Source organism: Ambystoma mexicanum, chromosome 3q, assembly GCF_040938575.1.
Source record: "Ambystoma mexicanum isolate Mex_15411 chromosome 3q, UKY_AmexF1_1, whole genome shotgun sequence".
Lineage (NCBI taxonomy): Eukaryota > Metazoa > Chordata > Amphibia > Caudata > Ambystomatidae > Ambystoma > Ambystoma mexicanum.
The window spans coordinates 1092501360-1092521711 of NC_090926.1; the positions used below are offsets into that span (position 1 = coordinate 1092501360).

General features: G+C 48.1%; 1 protein-coding gene across 3 annotated transcripts in view; it reads right to left on the reverse strand.

Moving 5' to 3' along the window:
• Positions 1-20352, reverse strand: part of LOC138581962 (coagulation factor XI-like) — a 349622-nt gene that overhangs the window by 55043 nt on the left and 274227 nt on the right. For all 3 annotated transcript variants that reach the window (XM_069652873.1, XM_069652874.1, XM_069652871.1), the window contains exon 9: positions 4644-4803. In XM_069652873.1, the coding sequence (XP_069508974.1) occupies positions 4644-4803 (160 nt within the window). The remainder of the gene's footprint in view (positions 1-4643; positions 4804-20352) is intronic.

Below are 20352 nucleotides of genomic sequence, written 5' to 3' on the forward strand. Positions count from 1 at the left end.
TTAAAGTGCACACATGTTAAAATCCAACACAAAAGTGTAAATCCAACAAAGGTTCTACAATGTTCACAGTTACAGGGAAGGACACCCTTCCCCAGGTCTCTCCTCCATAAATGAAATCAAAGAATAACCAAGTTCCTTGTAGCCCAAGAGGATAACTCCCTCATCTTGGTGTTGCAATCCACTCCAGGGGAAATGGCTCCCTTCCCCAGGTTTCTCCTCAGATTTAAGATATGATATGATATTTTATTTATATCACGCTCATACACAAGTTTTTCACAAGATAAGTCAAAATCCTAAGGTAATGCATCTTCCTTGGGATTCCCTTCTTACTGGATTACAATTTGTGTGTGGTTCAAAGACTCACAGGATATCTGATATACTCCCCTGCAAGGTTCTCTTTCACATTCAATACAACTCAAAATCCTAAGTGCATGGATCTTCCTTGGGAATCCCTTCTTAAGATTCTTCAATTAGGTGCGGGTCCCAGACTTCCGGGATACCTGGTATACACATCTTCCAAGTTATCTTTTGCATTCAATGCAGTACATTACACACATTTGACTTTGCCTGGTATACTCTGCTACTAGGACTTTTATATATTTTACTTCATTTCACTAAATTGGCTTTGCCTGGTACCCTCGCCAGCCAGGGCTTTCATACACAGTTAATTTCTAGGGTTCCATAGCCTCTTCTCAATGTTATCCCATGACGTGTGAGCGGCAAACACCCGACATTCCCAGGGCTTCAAACCCTTTTACGCTCTTGCTTCCCTGAGTTACCAGCCGCCTTTCATCTGCTTGCATAACTCTCTCCTCGGTTTGTGTCTTCGGGACAGCGGGGTATCTCTCCGAGGCTCATGTAGCTCTTGGTTACCTTTGCTTGCTGCTTTCTGTGTGGTTGGCTTCCGCGTCCTTTTCTGCGCATCTCGCCTTCTTGCTGCATTTCATCTGAGGCTCTGGTAGCTGTTCGATACCTCTGCTGCGGTTTTCCATGTGGATGTGTTATTTTACTTGCCCAGGGCATTTCACCTCCTTGCCACTGCTCTCCATTTCCCGGACCGGGAATTGGGTCTCCTTTCGGTTTCTTGGGGCTGCTAGCATGGTTGCTCCAGCAGCTCTGCCATCGCCAGCTGTTTCTTCCCCGGGACTCCCGACATGCGCCAGGGACAGTGAACCCTCTGTCTTTGACTTGACTGCTGAGCAGATCAGGGTTTCTGCAATGCCGGCGAGACCTTGCTCTGCACCAAGCTGGAGAACTCAATGTTTCTCTTCCTGGCATAGTTTTAAACCATGTCGGGCCAATTGGATTCTACCTTTGACTAGACTGGTGGTGTTGGTTTTCATTGGGAGTAAACATCACTGGTCCTTGCCCATTCCTCATCTCAGTTTTTGACAGGCTGTCCTTTATGTGATATTGAGAAGACAGGTTTTAGTTCTTATTAGGAGTATTCATCACTAATCCTTGTCTCTTCCTCATCTCAGTTGTTGTCAAACTCTTCTTATGTGATTTTGAGGTATACTGTCAATAGACTTTGTAACTGGTTGAGGGAGATTTGTTTTATGTTTTGTATGAAAGTGGACTAGATAATATTAAAATATGTTTTTGCACACTTCATGCTACCCTTACCTGTACTAGCTATGTTAGCTATATAAGTGTTGTCATTGTGGGCTACTGACGCCTCATCGTGGTGGGACGGTAGCTGTTTTGTGGCATTTTTGTTGCTATGTAGACTTTGTCCTTCTACCACACAGCCCCCTAAAAAAGAAGGACATCAGAGCTCTTGCTTTAGCTCGTACAGAGTGATGTGTAATCTCTAAAAGTAAGAAGCATCTTTCCTGTGTGAGAGAGGCATACACATTTATGAGAGATCTACTCTCCCATCTATGATTGAAGAGTTGTAAATATGTGTTAACAATCTGCTCACCTAGTTGATAGAACCATACGTAAGGAAGTGGTGCTGCTGCTGTGGGAGATAGACAACAGCTCTTCAAGTGGGTATCAATACTGGGGGACAACACTAAAATCTCATAAGGGAGTGATACTCCTATATGTGAGAACAAGGCACATGTTGGACCATCTAATCAGTGTGGGAAGGAAGTACACATATTTAGAGAGCTGTTCCTCTTTGTGCATGCCTGGGGTTCTAATAGTGAGATTCAACAACATTAACCATGGCAGCTAATTTCCTCAACATTCCTCATGCTTCATTACCAGTAAGCCAGCACTGGCACAGCTACAGATCTCATTTTCACTATTACCAAACACCTAACACCCCCATTCTCTGTCACTGTATCTGATTTGTATTGGGCAACATGCTATCATTCTCTGACATGGTATTTTGTCTGCTTCCCTGGTGTAGGTGTCATGTGTCATGGTTATCATTGTCGCCCATGGCACTGGAAGTCATCCTTGTCATAATTTACTTTGGGTTTGCTGGGATTGGACTGCAACTATGGCCCTGGTGTCTTGTCCCAAATGGTCAACTTAAAAATAACTAGCATGCTAGAAGCATCTACAATGACAGCCAGGACATGAACTGTTGGGTTTTGTCATTCGTTTCCATACAGTTTCAAGATATCTGCAATTCTTCATATACATGAAGATTCCTTTGCTGCTTGAATAATGCTTGATGCACACTTTTTTTTCAGGCCAGGGCTTCAAAGTGACAGTCCCCAAAAAAAATCACAAGCAGCAATATCTAATACCACTGTCACCTCTCATGCTTCATCAAAAGTCAGAAACTTGGGGCATGGACTGACCAGCAAGCATGGCAGCCACAAAGTAACCTGGCTCTGATGCATGAATCCGACCATGACCACAGTAGCCATGAAATGTCCCATAGAGGTGCTTTCTAATGTTCACCCTGCTCTCGAGACTGCTCAAGGGCATAGCAGTCCTGGCCACTGCTGGCGGTTAAGTTTGGACAGGAGTGCTCCTGAATATTAGCAGGGCGGGGTTCTGGGAGGTCCTGCCCCCTCACAGAGATGACCTGCTGAAGTAACCTGAAGTGGGGGATCGACAGCCCAATCTTGTGACTGACTGCATGCTCACAAGACCATTGGGAGACTTGGTGCGCCAACAGCTGCCCGTGAAAGCAGGGCGGCGGGTTAACTCTCCACTTCTGTATGGTAAATGCCCAAGCAGGATCTACCGAGTCGATCAGAAAGACACACCAGCTTAGCAAGCAGGATATGGGATTAGGGCGTGTATGGCAAAGGGAGGTAGTACGATCAGTGACTCACAACACAACGGCTATTACAACTTCATAGCAGTTATACATAACAGAGTGTAGCAATTCTGCTCTCAGTGTCCATACACTGACATCAAGGAGTTGTTAAGAGGTACAGGGGTATACAGATAAACATTTTAGGGTACAGGATAGTGGAAGACCAATCAGAGCAGGGCACTCATTAATACCAAACCTTTATTCCATTACACTCAGCCAAAATTCCACCAAACTGGTTTCTAATTCCCCTCATGACCGGGATCTTTAGTCAACAAAATGTGGTCATCTCCTGAGTACCTAAAGAAAGATGTGCACTATAGCATAGCGGACAAAGCTCATATGATTTAATTGATAGACATGACGGTCGTCATGGAGAAATGTGTTGATGAACTCATAAAAGGATGAACAATTGGACCAGTTCCACACTATGCGAAGCAGAGCATCTCATGAATCCTGACAGTCCAGAATCCTCAAACACAGATACCAACACCATCTCTCCTCCCCACAGATTAAAGTAAGCACCTGAGAATTGGGCATGGTCCCGGAAACCATGAAAGAAACGTTCCTTATGGGAAAAAGAGTTGAATCAGGCACCAGTAGATCCTCAAACAACATGATCTACCACTGTTTGATTTGTAAACCCAATACATATTTAATCAGTTTCCTCCTATGATAGCATGTTTGTAGTTGTTATGAACTCAACAGGTACAAAGTCTAGTCAACTGCTAGACTTAGCAAGCCTTTACCTGGTGGTCTGGGTGTACACAAATGGTGCCGATATTTGTGATACTGCCGTATGGATGCACCGTTTGGTTTCAGAGCTTGCTAATATATGTTGTTCATGTATTAGGCACACAGGTTCATTTTCAAAACCATGGCTGGCAAAGGAGGATCGAGTCAATTTTCTTTAATCCTCAATTTTCTCTCCTTCTAGCCATGATACACTGAAACTGTATTCATTGTCACCCTGAACATACAGGGGCACTTGTTCCCACTTAAACTGAGAGCCATACTCTCCCATTTGCAACACATATCTGGCAACCATGCCCTTTTATAGGTGAATCATCTGCTAAAGATAGATGAACAATGGCTTCTGCCAATTTGCTCTTGCAGTTTTTCGCATAATTTGAATACTCTTTTGTCTGAGAGATCAATATTCATCGGAGAAGATTGTAATTCGATTACAGTGGCTCTGTTCAGACTTCTAAGAATGATAAACTGAGGTCCATCATGTTTGGTTCATAACATTTGGTATATACAGTGATTGGAAGCGTCAAGCCATTGTAGTGGGCACGGGATACATATTTTGCAATTCACATAATTTAATAATTTAGTGTAAGCTGTTCTTTGTCGCAAAACATCTAGGTCACTCTGTCACCAAATGTGCATTAACGAAGGAAAATCTGTGAGTGCTCACCTCAGGTCTTTGTTGACAAACTCCTCCGTGATGTACGAGTACATCTCGCAGAAAGGGTCAGTTGTGCATAAGGTCTGACAGCTCAAATCTGAGTCAGACTTGACCATTTTGCGGTCATTCCCAGGAAAATCCAAACCATTGAATACATGATCACTGCATCCTGCGGAAAAATGTGTTTTGGATAGATTGGTTTAGAGAGGTTTTCTAATGGGAAAAGACTTAACAAGCAGGCAGGTAGGTAGAAGGCACAGTTAAATGTACTGGGTGGCTGCTGCTTCAGAGCGTCCAATAAAATGAGGGGCTGGTGAGCTGCTTTACATTCTATGTCAAGACTGGAGGCGAGCATTATGCTTCAACTTCATTCTTCACTCTTCAGCAGTTTCAACCATAAAACATAAGAAAACTGGAAAGGTGACTTACACTTTAACTCTTTTCATGTTCTTGTTTAAAAATGACAAGTCCCACACTCTCTGTAGTCCTTCTAACAACAGTCCAGCTTATGACCACTTCCTACTCCTGGACACCTCCTCTTCTTTCCTGCTCTTCAATCAGATAAGTACACTTTCACAGCTACTCTTGAGTAAAGCATGCTTATGAATAGATAGCAGTGACAAGTTAATTGGAGAATAGTGTGATTTACCAGACTTAAGAGTACTACGAATTGTATGGGGAATATATCTGAAGTACGCTGTTTATTTTGGGAAACACCTAAGGGTAGGCAGCTTAAGGATACGGCTTGTTTCGTGAAATACCTGACACGCATCAGTTGAACAGAGCAGCATAAGCTCAGAGAACGAGCGATTTCATATCCCACTCAGGCAGAGGACGCTACAGCCCGCACCTTTGCAGGGGCAGAGCCGGGGAGCAGAGCGACATGGCAGCCCCCTCCAACAGGGAGGCAGAGCTTAGAAGTTGTGTGGCGCCCCGTAAATCATTGTGACTCTACAGTTGATTAGGAACAGAGCCCGGCCCATTACAAAAAATGAAATAAAGGCTTCTAGCCTACAATAAGCAAAGCGAAAAGCGAAATGAAGGCCTCTAGCCTACAATAAGCAAAACGATCGCTTGCACTGAAGCCCCCCCACTAGGAGACTCTCTCAGGCAGAGAGAGAGCACGATCTCACGCGCAGAGAACACGTGGCTGGAGCAGATTGCCCAACACGTATTCACAGCATCATAAACAGTCTGCAGTTCAATCAGCACGAAAGAGAGAGACCACAGGCTCAAAAGGCTAGCAGTGCAAATAAGCACGTGAAGGAAAGAAGGATAGACACAGGTGCGAGCCACTGAAAAAGGAAACCAGAAAAGAAACATAATATACATTTTAACAAGGTGAAGGCATAGTAAAACAAAGTACTAAGCAGGAGAGCGCTGCTTTCCCTCACAATTAAGAACCAACGCAGCAGTGGGTGTGTCCTAGACACCGTAAAGGTACAAGGCACACAGCACTATCAACATGTCCGAATTTGGATGGAGCGAGGAGGAGCAGTCCCTGGACCTCGACCCCAGCTTTAAGAAAGTGCTGGGGAGCTCATTGGTGGACGCAGTTGCGCAGGAGATGAAAACCCTGCAGGAGAGACTGGAGACCCTAGAGGCTTTACTAAGTCAGCCCAGGGAAAGCACCTTTGAAAAGAAAAGCACGCCCATAGAGCCCTCTACCAGAGGTGCAAAGGGGAGTAACCAGACCCAAAAGAGGAAGACCTCTGATGACCCCTCAAGTCAACCATACAGGGTCCCTCACAAGGCCCCAGAGACTGGTGACGCATTTATGAACCTCAGGGAAGTGTTCATACACCGATCAGCTGTGCCAGGCCTCAAGACCCCCTCCCCAGTGGAAGCAAATATGGACAATGATGACCTCGGCTCGGAAGAGGAGCCAGCAGATGACGAACGATCTTCCCAAGTAGGTGAAGAGAAGGAGGAGGAAAAATGGGCAAAGCCCAGCAGAGGCAAGAGATCCCATAAGGAAAAACACCTGGACGAAGAGCCAGCATCCGGAACCCGCAAGCCTCCGACTGGCAACCCTCTCCGAGGGTGACCAAGTACATGGCGTTCAGGTTGAGAAAGGCACTGGACAAAGTGGTGAGGCATCACCTTCGGTGGAATGCCCCGTCCGGACCTGCCGGGCAAGGTGACAGGGACACTAGAGTTAGATCCGAAGATGCTGGCATTTGTCGCTAAGTCCAGCAAGGATCCTCCTAAAGGTATCAATAGATCTTGGCGCAGTTGCCAAGAGAAGGACCTGGATATTTCAGGGCCACAGGCAAAGATAATTGACCTGGCCGAGAGGGCCAGGGACACCGGGGAGGAGATCGAGCCCGAAGCCCTTGCAAACTGGCCCCAGAGAGCAGTATGCCTTCTTGGCAACGCCAACTGCCCCATCTCATCCGAGAGAAGGAGAGGCCTCTTACTCAAGATCGAAGCCAATTTCAGCGATCTAGCCTCCTACGAGGCCAGGAAAGCAGCCCAGGGACTCCTCTTCGGGGAGACCTTTAGAAAGGAAATGGGCAAGTTTGTGACCACCTACACCTCCTTGGTAAAGGCCCTGGCGTCCATAAACAGAATATTCCCAGGCAGAGGTTTGGCCGGGACCAGCCGCCATAGGGGTCGATCGGCCGGTCGATAACAAGGAGGCAGAAGACCCCACAACCCCAGAGAGCAATACTGAGAGACCAAACAACAGGACATATTCTTCCCGGAAAGAGGACGCTTCCCAAGAGGACGCAGAGGGAGTGGAGCCGGCCAAGCACAGGTGAGAGAAGCAATCTATCCTCCAGTGGGAGGGAGAACGCACCTCTATTGGGAACGCTGGCGTGAGCTTTCCAGCGATGCACTGGTCTTGCAGACAGTGAGATGTTTGCACATAGAGTTCATACAGGAGCCAATTCAAGAGAGCTGGCCACATGAATTACAGATGCAAAAAGCAGAGCTAGGGAAAACACATCACGAACTCCGGCAGTTAGAGCTGAAAGGAGCCATAGAACAGTACAGAACAAAGCCGAGATTTGTCAGTTCTATGTTTCTGGGGCACAGGAAAGAGAAAGTGTGACCAGTGATAAACCTGAAAGAACTGAACAGCTGGATAGTATACCATCATTTCAAAATGGAAGGTATACATCAGCTCAGAGACACGCTGAGAGAAGGGGACTGGCTAACCAGGATAGACTTGAAAGATTCCTACTTCACAGTGGTGGTACAGGCAGAGTTCAGGACCTTCCTGGCATTTCGCTGGAACAGGCAGCTTTGGCGTTTCAGCACAATGCCTTTCGGGCCAGTCTCTGCACCCTGGGCTTTCACCAAATTGATGAAGCCAGTAGCAGGTGCGATCCGGGAGAAGGGGATCCGAATGATTATATACCTGGACAACCTCCTGGTCCTAGCAGAGGATCGGTACATACTAGTGTATCAGACCTCGTGGGTGCAGGACCTACTATCCTCTCTGGGATTCCTAGTGAACAAGGAGAAGTCAGAGACCAAACCAGCTCAGAGATTAGACTTCCTGGGTTTCGTCCTAGACACCAGGAAAGCAATACTAAAGCTGCCAGGCAGAAAAATAAAAGACATCCAGAAAGAGATAAGGGACTGCCTGAGAAGACAAGAGATATCGATCCTGGGACTAGCAAGGATAGTGAGGATGCTAGCAGCACCTATTCAAGCTATTTTCCCTGGCCTATTACTGGACCCTGCAGATGCTAAAGATCAGTCACCGACAGCCGGGTCTAAGATATCACCAGAGAGTGCCCCTGGACCGAGACTCTATCACCGAACTGGAATAGTGGTTGAAGAATATGGACGCCTGGAATGGTCGTGCCATATTTGGAGACCGGCTAGTCCTAGTGATCGAGTCGGGTGCAAGCCGACTAGAATGGGGAGCGAGATGCAGGTCTCTAGAGACCGGAGGAAAATGGAGCGAAGAAACGTTTTGCCTTCACATAAATTTCTGAAACTACTAGCAGGCTCTTTCGCCAATAAGGCATTCACAAAAGGGAGAGTGAGTTCATGCGTGCGCCTCATGATGGGCAATATATTGGCAGTGAGGTACATAAATCACTTAGGGGGGACGAGATCCAAGCTACTAGCAGAACTGGCGAAAGACATCTGGCACTTCTGCGTCCAGTCAGGAACGTCAGTCACAGCAGAATACCTGTCAGGAGAGCTCAACGTAGTAGCCGACTGGAACTCTCGTTATCTAACGGATTCCAGTGACTGGAAGCTAGACCCAGAGATTTTCCAGCGGCTCAACCAGCGGTGGGGTCCAGTCCACTCCGACCTTTTTGTGTCACGTCTCAATGCTCAGACAAGCAGCTTTTTCACCTGGAGGCTGGACCCAGCTGCTCGAGGGACAGACACTTTCCTACACACGTGGACAGGGGATATTCATTATGCATTTCCCCCCTTTGAGATGTTGAGCAGAGTCCTAGCGAAGTGTCGGAGAGAGAAGGCAGAGCTGATTCTGATAGCTCCGATGTGGAAATCGCAGGTGTGGTTTCCCACACTGATGGAAATGACAGTGGACATTCCACGAGTGCTCCCAGAAGGAGAGCACCTAATCATGGACCCAGCTGGGTTTCACCCTCTGAGAGTGAGAGGGACTCTCCCACTGATAAAGTGCAGAATATCAGGAGACGCTGGGAGTTGCCAGGCATTTTGACACAGGCTGCAGAGCTCATCGCTGAATCTTGGGCCCCCTTCACTAGGAGGAGTTACTCCGCGGCTTGGGCCAAGTGGTCGAGCTGGTGCAGAGGGAGACATTTTCATCCTGTTTCAGCACCTATTGTAGCGATTCTAATCTTTCTAGCACACATACTACAAGATGGCATGGCCTTCCGGATGATTGGAGTCTATAGGTCACCCATTTCCGTGGGTCACTTGCCAGTAGAGTGTGTGCCAGCAGGAGAGAATCCTGCAGTGACCAGACTTATAAAAGGGGCGCGATATAAAGTACTGCCAGAGCCGAGGTATAAACAGCTGTGGGGCGGCACAGTGGTACTGAGATTAATTGATAGCTGGCCAGCAGACAGATTGCTATCACTGAAACAGTTGTCAGGCAAACTAGCAGTGCGCTTGTGTCTAGTTTCCTGCAAGCGAGTAGCAGATGTCAGAGCTCTATAGATTCATAGAAATTCTTTTGGACCCGTGGGTGTGACCTTCTCGATTGTAAGGAGAACAAAGACAGGATCCACCTCAGTGCATTACCCCTATTTCCCAGATAATTCCAAATGGTGCGTCGCGAGATGCATTAAAGAGTACGAGAGCAGAACAGCAGAGTGGCAGGCACTACACAATTGCTAAGAGCACACAGGAAACCATTTCAAGTTGTAGCAACGGCCACCATAGCCAGATGGGTGCGTCAAATGATGCAATTAGCAGGCATCAACCTAAGAGAATATGGCACGCATTCAATGGGAGGGGCGATGGCCTCCAAAGCCTTTACAGCAGGAATGACACTGCAAGATATCATGCAATCAGTTGACTGGGCTAGCGATTGTATGTTTAAATATTTTTATTTTAAACCAATAAGAGGGATAGCAACAACTGTGCTAGGGAAGATTTAAACATGTATAATGCTCGCCTCCATTCTTGACATAGAATGAAGATTACCCCTGCTAGTTGCGCTGGGAATATTCATTCTTTTAAAGACTAGGAGGCAAGCATTAATTTCCCGCCCTCATTTATACTGTATAAATGTGTAAGTTGTCATACTATTGTGAGTGACAGTACAGAGATGCCACCCTGATATTGTTGTTTGTATGTTCCGTAGGAGAGTCCCAAAAGAATAATTGAGGAAGAGGATGTCCAAGCAAGCTAGCATGGAGAGAGACACGCTCTTGCTCCAGTTGAAAGAGTTCACCACGTTCTATGGGGTTGTTGTTGTTCAAGTTCAGAAGGATGTAGTTCAGAGCATCAAAGAAGAGGAGGAGTCCAGGAGTAGGAAGTGGTCATAAGCTGGACTGTTGTTAGAAGGACTACTCTGCGGGCAGGTGCCGTTCTGCCTGCCAGGTCTGACCCTGTTGGGCAGTACGGCACCCGCCCGCAGACGTGTAGTCTGCCGGTCTGGTAACAACGGTGCTTGTAGGCTTACCGGCACCATTGTTACCAGACCGGCACACTTGTAATGAGGCCCAATGTATCAAATTTCGAGTTGAGCACTAAAAATGCCATTAGTACCAACGTTTCAAATAGCACCTGCACCAGAGATACTGGCGGGATATGCTTTATGTGTGCAGTTTTGCACAGATGTTGCTGAGTGTATAATATGCAGCATTGCATACACCATTCACTGCAGAAACCATCTCAAAATCAACATGCACCATGCACCACTGCAGGCGCGGTTGGCCTATAGGGAGATGCCCGAACCAAAAACGGAAAATGCTGGTGTCGACAGTTTTTTGGGTGAAAATGGGCCACTTTTTTGGGCCAAAGTGGGCCCGTTCGATGAGTTACTTCAATATGCGGCGGCTAGTAGTGTTGACCAGTGTTGATGGGTAAGAATTCTTTAAAATGCACAATTTGCATCACAGTTTATCCCAAAACTCCCCCTTGGGTACTATTCAAATAGTCTGTCACAAAACAGGAATGAATTGCCATTTGCAACTGTGGGCCACTTTTTCATTGGCGCCTGAGACAATGTTATGCCCCAGTGCGGCCATGGGCACCAGAAGCGATTTCCCACCTCCACAGAAGAACACCCTTTTGGCTCAACTAAGCACAGGCCCATTGCTACTGCTCTCTGGAATACAGAGCCCATTTACCGGTGCAAAAAGCTAGCAGTACAGTTCAGTGCTGAAGCCACACATTCATACAGGCCCTCAAAACTCTGTGAGATCTCTACCTGCAAAGCCACTCTGGCTACACAAGTGTACCTTATGATATCCAGGGATTTTGCTATGGAAGCTATGGCAGAGGAAGTACAAAATGGAGAGCAAGGACTGTTTGGTGAAATTGTTGACAGGACCACTGTGCACGAGAAGCGGGATATGTGGACCGTCATTATTGTACCAACAGCATGCAGGACTAAGGATGATGTCTGCACATGATGGAATGGCTTGCACATGGATTACAAACATGTTGGTTAGAGGCACGCAGCCTGGCCAAAGGAGACGATTCTGCACATGCATCTGTGAGAGTGAGTGGATGTTAGTGCATGCCAAGGATATGAGCAGCATGAACGAACGAAGGAAGGAGCATACAGGTTTAAATTAATGGTTAACACCTTATTCAGAAATTCACATCATAGATAACCCATGAAACAGGGACAAAGACTGATATGCAATTGGATATTCCTCCTTTGTGAAAAGTACAGTGAGCAAAAAGTGATTGCTGCGGAATCTCATAGTGGGAAAAAAACCACAGAACAGGTTATCATGCAATGTTCTATCCAGAGAGGGGTGTCTGCTACCATTTATGTATTTTTGAAAGGAACTTGGGGTTGGTCACCCTAAGTTACCTGGTGGAACCCAGACGTGGACCCCTTGCTCACTGTACTCAGAGAGGCACAGCTCCACCTCACTAATGAGGCCCAACAAGGCTGAAACACGTGTATGGGGTTGCTGTTGGTACTCTTGTTCAAATGAGGTTTGCCTGGCATTTGGTGTGGTGATATGCAATTGAACAGGTTATTAAGATATGTTCTATCCAGAGAGGGGCGCCAGCTAGCTTCCTTTTTTGTATTCATGAAACCCTTATGTATTTAAATGCTATTGGAGCTGTGTGTTGCATAGGTTTCATCTTATTTGTGTATTTGTACTTGTTTAATCTTTGAGGCCACAAAGATTTCCAGGTGTGCTCATGTGTTTTTACTACTATTGCTGATCCTCTTGATAAAACCTTTACAATCTATCCAGATTAATATTGCTGCCAAATTTCTAATCACTGATCATAATTACTGCGGCCAAATCAGCTGTTGGTCAATTTCTTTCTTTGACATGTTCTTATACATATGTATTTGTGTATAAATACATGTACGTATGTTTCGGTTTCATTAAGCATAAATGTACATGGGAAACAACAGAGCGATGTACAGAGTAGACAAGCCCATTGGGCTTATATGTAGGTTGCAAGGGTTGCATGGGTTGCAGAGATAGCTTGAATGGGAAGTGGCGAATGAGTGGTATTCTCAATCTGGAGGAAGAGAAGCAAGAATTAATGGCACAATTAAGCGGCTGCCGTGGCCGACTGTTTACCTGCCGGAGTGAGGCGAAGACCGTCTGAGCGTCACCCAGGTGCTAGTGATCAGTACCCTGAAGCACCACGGAGGGGACCGGTTGGCAGGGCATGCTGCTGGCCTCCAGGAGGGAGGCAGAGACTGACTGAGCGTCACCCAGGTGCTAGTGATCATTACCCTAAAGCACCACGGAGCGGAGCGGCTGGCAGGGCATGCTGCTGGCCTCCAGGAGGGAGGCAGAGACTGGCTGAGCATCACCCAGGTGCTAGTGATCAGTACCCTGAAGCACCACGGAGCGGAGCGGCTGGCAGGGCATGCTGCTGGCCTCCAGGAGGGAGGCAGAGACTGGCTGAGGGTCACCAAGGTGCTAGTGATCAGTACCCTGAAGCACCACAGAGGGGAGCGGCTGGCAGGACATGCTGCTGGCCTCCAGGAGGGAGGCGGAGACTGGCTGAACGTCACCCAGGTGCTAGTGATCAGTACCCTGAAGCACCACGGAGGGGACCGGTTGGCAGGGCATGCTGCTGGCCTCCAGGAGGGAGGCAGAGACTGACTGAGCGTCACCCAGGTGCTAGTGATCATTACCCTAAAGCACCACGGAGCGGAGCGGCTGGCAGGGCATGCTGCTGGTCTGCAGGAGGGAGGCAGAGACTGGCTGAGCATCACCCAGGTGCTAGTGATCAGTACCCTGAAGCACCACGGAGCGGAGCGGCTGGCAGGGCATGCTGCTGGCCTCCAGGAGGGAGGCAGAGACTGGCTGAGGGTCACCAAGGTGCTAGTGATCAGTACCCTGAAGCACCACAGAGGGGAGCGGCTGGTAGGGCATGCTGCTGGTCTGCAGGAGGGATGCGGAGACTGGCTGAGTGTCACCCAGGTGCTAGTGATCAGTACCCTGAAGCACCACGGAGGGGAGCGGCTGGCAGGGCATGCTGCTGGCCTCCAGGAGGGAGGCAGAGACTGACTGAGCGTCACCCAGGTGCTAGTGATCATTACCCTAAAGCACCACGGAGCGGAGCAGCTGGCAGGGCATGCTGCTGGCCTCCAGGAGGGAGGCAGAGACTGACTGAGCGTCACCCAGGTGCTAGTGATCATTACCCTAAAGCACCACGGAGCGGAGCGGCTGGCAGGGCATGCTGCTGGTCTGCAGGAGGGAGGCAGAGACTGGCTGAGCATCACCCAGGTGCTAGTGATCAGTACCCTGAAGCACCACGGAGCGGAGCGGCTGGCAGGGCATGCTGCTGGCCTCCAGGAGGGAGGCAGAGACTGGCTGAGGGTCACCAAGGTGCTAGTGATCAGTACCCTGAAGCACCACAGAGGGGAGCGGCTGGTAGGGCATGCTGCTGGTCTGCAGGAGGGAGGCGGAGACTGGCTGAGTGTCACCCAGGTGCTAGTGATCAGTACCCTGAAGCACCACGGAGGGGAGCGGCTGGCAGGGCATGCTGCTGGCCTCCAGGAGGGAGGCAGAGACTGACTGAGCGTCACCCAGGTGCTAGTGATCATTACCCTAAAGCACCACGGAGCGGAGCGGCTGGCAGGGCATGCTGCTGGCCTCCAGGAGGGAGGCGGAGACTGACTGAGCGTCACCCAGGTGCTAGTGATCATTACCCTAAAGCACCACGGAGCAGAGCGGCTGGCAGGACATGCTGCTGGCCTCCAGGAGGGAGGCAGAGACTGGCTGAGCGTCACCCAGGTGCTAGTGATCATTACCCTGAAGCACCACGGAGGGGAGCGGCTGGCAGGGCATGCTGCTGGTCTGCAGGAGGGAGGCAGAGACTGGCTGAGCATCACCCAGGTGCTAGTGATCAGTACCCTGAAGCACCACAGAGGGGAGCGGCTGGCAGGGCATGCTGCTGGCCTCCAGGAGGGAGGCAGAGACTGGCTGAGTGTCACCCAGGTGCTAGTGATCAGTACCCTGAAGCACCATGGAGGGAAGCGGCTGGCAGGGCATGCTGCTGGCCTCCAGGATGGAGGCGGAGACTGGCTGAGCGTCACCCATGGAGGGAAGCGGCTGGCAGGGCATGCTGCTGGCCTCCAGGATGGAGGCGGAGACTGGCTGAGCGTCATCCAGGTGCTAGTGATCATTACCTTGAAGCAATGCAGAGCAGATCAGAGCTGCTGGCAGGGCCAGCTGTTGGCCTGCTGTTGGCTTTGCTGTTGGCTGTGTAGTCTTGCCATTCAATTGCCCTGATTACAACCACTGGGATGGTATAACGGCTTATAATGGTTTAGTTGACTGGTCCATATGCGGCAGGCCCTCTGGCACGTTCTGTGCTTGGTCGTATGGATGCATTTGCGTTTCTATCCGTTACGTGTATTCGGACCTTTCTCTTTCTATTTTACACCCCATGTGCCCCTTAACGTTACAAGGCGTCCACTCTGCCAGAGGAGACAAGCAGAGCAGGCCGGAGATGGAGCTGTTTCGGGAGTGAACTTTTAATAATCAGGAAGTTGAAGGGGCTAGTGGCCCCACGGGAGTTTCAATCGTTCTACTAATTCCTAGGAGACTGGCAGGTGAGGTGACCTGCCCCAATGCTATATTGTTCCATTGTCAAGTCAGAGGTTCTTGCAGGAAGTTTAATTAGACACAGCTGCAGTATTCCAGTGAAGCCTTGTACAGCTCAACAGGCTTTGCAAGGGACCCAAAGCAACTCCCACTTCCCCATAAGTATCAGACGCAGCAAGTAAGGAGCAGGGGGCTTGGTCTGCCTGGAGAATGGTCAAGAGAAAAGCTACCCAAAGGGGGGAGGGCAGAGGAGAAGAAGTCAGCAACACCTCAAAGAAAAGTAGGGGCAAGATGGGGGCAGATCACAACCCTCCCACGATAACTACCTACTGCAGGTGGCCGGTCAGCTAGGTGAAAAAATCAAGGCCACGGTAAATGCTTTTACTTCCAGGAGCTGATTTGCATTTGCCTGGAGCCGAGTGCTACCAGAGACAATAGGGGAGATGTCACCATTGGGGGTGATTTTGATGGCAAGGCTGGGGATGATGCTATTGCCTCCCCTCTACCTGCCACGCTTGTAGAGCATGAGGAGGGCCCTGGTGCAGCAGACCTGGCGGGTCCTGACCATGACCCCTTATCTAGTGTCTAGTAGTCCACCTCCACAACCGTGTGAACAGGCAGGTGATGATCGGGGCATCATGGCTCATCAGAAGTTTGCCCTGTTGGTGCTCAATCAGGATTTAGAAAAATTGTGTCACTAAAGTGCAGGTTTTGATGGTTTTTATGGATTTTATGAGAATTTTAACATGGACTGTTTTTAATCCTTTATTTACAAGGCCAGGAGAATAGCTCAGGGGCAACGTGTTTGTCTTGGAAGAAAGACAATGCATAGCACCACAGGTTCGAATCCCGGGCTCTCGTGTTATAATGAATGATTTTATGAGGTCCTTCAAGGAGGAAGTTCTCTTGGCATTGAACAGCACACAGAGATCATTCCACCCAGTTATGGTGCCAAATCCACCCATCACAAATCCATCCACCCAATCCTATAGTAAAAACTGCATTCTTGGGAACCGCCCCGTCCGGGATTGGAATACCAGCTAAGGCCCAGGAGGTTGCCAGAGCGGATGACCACAAACCATCATTAGTGATTGCAGCTAAGGATGAAAATCAGTTGTCACCCTCCCATGGTATAACCCCTAATCCTGTAAAACTGAACCTCCCACTGGAAGCCCTATCTCCGGTTTAGTGATTGTGAACATTACCCAATTGAGGGCAGGCTTATCATAGGACTGCAAGTCCTTGGTCTATAAAGCAGCATACTGGATACATTTCAATTTAAATGCCAGTTTCATCAATCTGCATCATAACCTCTAGGCCAGAAGGTCCCCTGGGTTGGACAAACAAATACCTCTATCGATGGGGACTACCTTTGCGCTCAATTCCAAACTTGGGGCTTATTCTGAATAGTACTAGTGCCTGGCTGGTACCATTGAACTTTTCTTTATCCAGGTAAGGGTTTGCATAACATTGGGGCGATGCAGTCTGGTAAATGTCAACGTACCCCCAGTGTGTCTTGGCACACACAGGGAACTGCTCATGAGGATCCGATGAACATGATGCAATGGGGTCCTTCCCTACAGAGTCATGCTGTTGGAGGTTTTCTAGGGTCTGTATGTCATTTGCCCCTTGGAAATCGCTTCGAGTACCTTACAGAGATGGATGCTATTAACTGACTACCACAGACTTTTCTAAAATTGGGCAGACTCTGACCTCCATAAGCCACCCTGTTGAGGATGAGTTCCTTGAAGTTCCGTGGGATCCATCCAATAATGGAAGGGGGCCGTATTATCCCTTAGTCCAGCTCCCCTGGCTGATGTATCCTTGGCTTGCCCACTTAAAATTATCTCCTGGAATGTGGCAGGAGCCAGAACTAGGTTGGCAAATTGGATGTGCTGGCTTTCCTCAAGCAGGCCGATGTATTGCTGCTCCAGGAATCTGGTCCCTGGACAAAGTAATACGGACAGATATGTGGATTACTGTATTCCTGCTCAGAAAAATGAACAGGGCCGCTGTTGCAGTGGTATGGCCATACTGGGGTTGCCAGTCATTTGGTCGAAATCAATTGGTCGACTGGACAACTGGTCGAATCAATTTGGTCGAAAACCAAATGGTCGAATTTTTTTTTTTTTTTTTTTTTACCTTTTTTTTTTTTTTGGGGGGGTCCCCCCCCAACCCCCCCCCAACCCCCTTTTTTATCTTTCTTTTTTTTTTTTAACACGAAAACCCACAAAACACATATATAAATAAAAAAAAAAAAATTCGACCATTTGGTTTTCGACCAAATGACGTCGACCAAATTGCAGTCGACCAGTTTGTAGTCGACCAAATGACTGGACACCCCATACTGGTTAAGTCGTTTTTCTCTAGCCAACCAATTTTATTGGACATTTCAAACTTTTCTTTCCAAGTGATTAAGTTAAAGAGGGCCCAGGGCATGGATATTGTGTTGGTAACTTTTTAAAATAATCCTCACCAACAATATAAGAAGGAATGCCTGACAGGCCTGAAAAGTGTGATGGCAGAATTATTGAGCATGAAAGGGAGCAGGAAGCGGTCCTAATACTGGGTGGGGACTTTAGTGCGAAAATGGAGATGGTGCAGCACTTGCTCTTTTTGATGACACTGAAGATGGTTTGGTAGGGATCTCAAATCCAATTTTGTCCTACGTGCACTGATGAGCTGTGATTACTGCAGAATCTGCATGATTGGTGTATGCAATCAGTTAATGGCTTTTTCCCTAAAGACAAACCATGAAAAGCAACCTTTTCTTCAGCCCTAGGTCCATTATTGATTATTTCTGTGTCCCGTTGAACATTTGGAGCCAAGTGGTGGACTTTCATGTTGCTGAGGACATAGGGCCTCATTCCGAGTACGGCGCTAACCAATGGCGCTATTAACGCCTTGGTTGAGGCCGTACCCGGACCGGCAGCGCCTTGGTGGATGGCGGAATTACCGCCCCATTCCAAGGTTGGCCGGGCGGTAATTCCCCATTCACCAAGGCTCTTCCCCATTCCCAAATGAGCCCCCATAGGGCTCAATGGGAATGGGGAAGATGCAAATAACGGTGACCTTTCATTACGGTCACCGTTATTGGCTTGGAGGCCCCTTTGCGCCCTCGACTTTAACACCTGCTCAAAGCAGGCGTTAAGGGCGAGGGCGCAAAGGGAACTCGGAGTATGGCGGTAAGGGATCACCACCACTGGTCTCGTTACCGGTGGCCGCTATCCCTTACCGCCATACTCGGAATGAGGCCCATAGTCAGTGATCTCTTCCCAATCGTCCTTGCTTCTCTGTGAGGTCTCAGCAGAAAGCTTCAAAGAAGGTTGAAATGGCCCTCAATTGACCACGGGGAGATAATTAAGGAAATCTTGCAAACTAACCGACAGGAGATCAATGCACTATCAAGCAGGAGGTACGATTCGAGTGACAACTAACTAAGTTGTCGACTTTAATGGCCAATCTGTCAAATCTATTTACTATCAGTGGCTGGGATAAGAGAAGGCTGGATCAGATTTGTTGGTTTAATTCAGCATGCATAAAGAAAAACATCTATGCTTTTAGCTTCTCTCAAAAGCACTGCCCATTCTAGAAGTGAAATTATTGCTGCAAAGGCACAATATAGAAAAGCCAGAGAACATAGAATAGCAGAGATTGAGAATGCTGCTTGGCACGACCGGGTGTCTGTAGCTTGGAATAATAATGCAAACATGTTTTGGGAAATTGTGAACTATTGCCCATTTTATAAATATAGACCCCAAAGTTTAGACACCATCGTCCCAGACCAGGCTTGGTTGGAGTACTTTTTGTGTCTTTATGGCACAGAAGACACTGGCGGTCCTCCCTGAGCAATCCCTTATATCGGACTCCTACATGCTACACATGCCTAGGACTATGGACCCCATGCTCCCTTTCACAGTGGAGGAAATATTCAGAGTGATAAAAAGCCAGAATGTGAACAGGGTGGAAAGTCCGGATAATATTCTGGCTGACCTCTTATATGAGATCAACCTGTGGGCTCTCATTGTGACTATGGGGTTCAAAACCATTATAGCTGGGGGGGCAGTACCATCTTCATGCACTACGGCTCTGATTCAGCTGATCCACTACAAGGGGCGGAGGGAACTGCCTTTTTCAGAAGGGCCCATGTCCCTCATGGATTCACTTTTTAAAGCTTTTGGTCGAACAGTTATTGCTAGACTTGAAACTCGGACATCACAGAATGACATTCTGTCCCCATTCCAATTGGGATTCAGACCGGGTTTGGGTACTCCAGATGAATCTTTAAATATTGAACTTATAGTGGCCCATTCTCTGTACATTAAGGAGGAGCTGATTTTTCTGGCCTTCGTGGACCTGAGCTCCACCTTCAATAAAGTGACTCAGGCTAGTTTGTGGTGTGTGCTTAGGTCTATGAACTGTCCCGAGGGGTTAGTGGAACTTCTTATAAGACTCCACCAGTCCAACCATGTCTGAGTTAGAAGCTGAATAAATGGTTGAGATGGGTGTGCACAAGGTCTGTGTCCTGGCGCCCCTACTGTACATAATGGTCTGTTAGACCACCAATTAAATTCAACCCCAAATTGTCCCAAGGATGGGCAACAGAATCTTGCTTCTGTTGGCCTACATGGATGATATGGTTTTGATTGCGCGTATGGCTCGAGCCCTTGAAAAGCTCATCCTTGATTATGCTGCCTTTATGGATCATCTGGATCTGAATGTTAAAGCCCAAAAATCTGCATTCCTGGTTTACTTTAAAGTAAAATTCCCCCCTCACATGGGTGGTAAGGGGATGATTATCCTGAAAGTCAATTCTTTTGACTATCTTGGGATTAGCTTTGTATCAAACTATTCCCTGGATGCTCATGTCAATGAACAGTTTGTGAAATGTAAACAAGTACTGGGGGTGTACAAAGATCACTGGCAATGTTTAAGCAACGCTTGTGGATATGATCTAAAAAATGTATGATAGAAACCCGGTGTCTGTTGCGAGTGATGGTATGGAACTGTGTGGTTCAAGAATTTCAAGCTCAAGTCAGGTA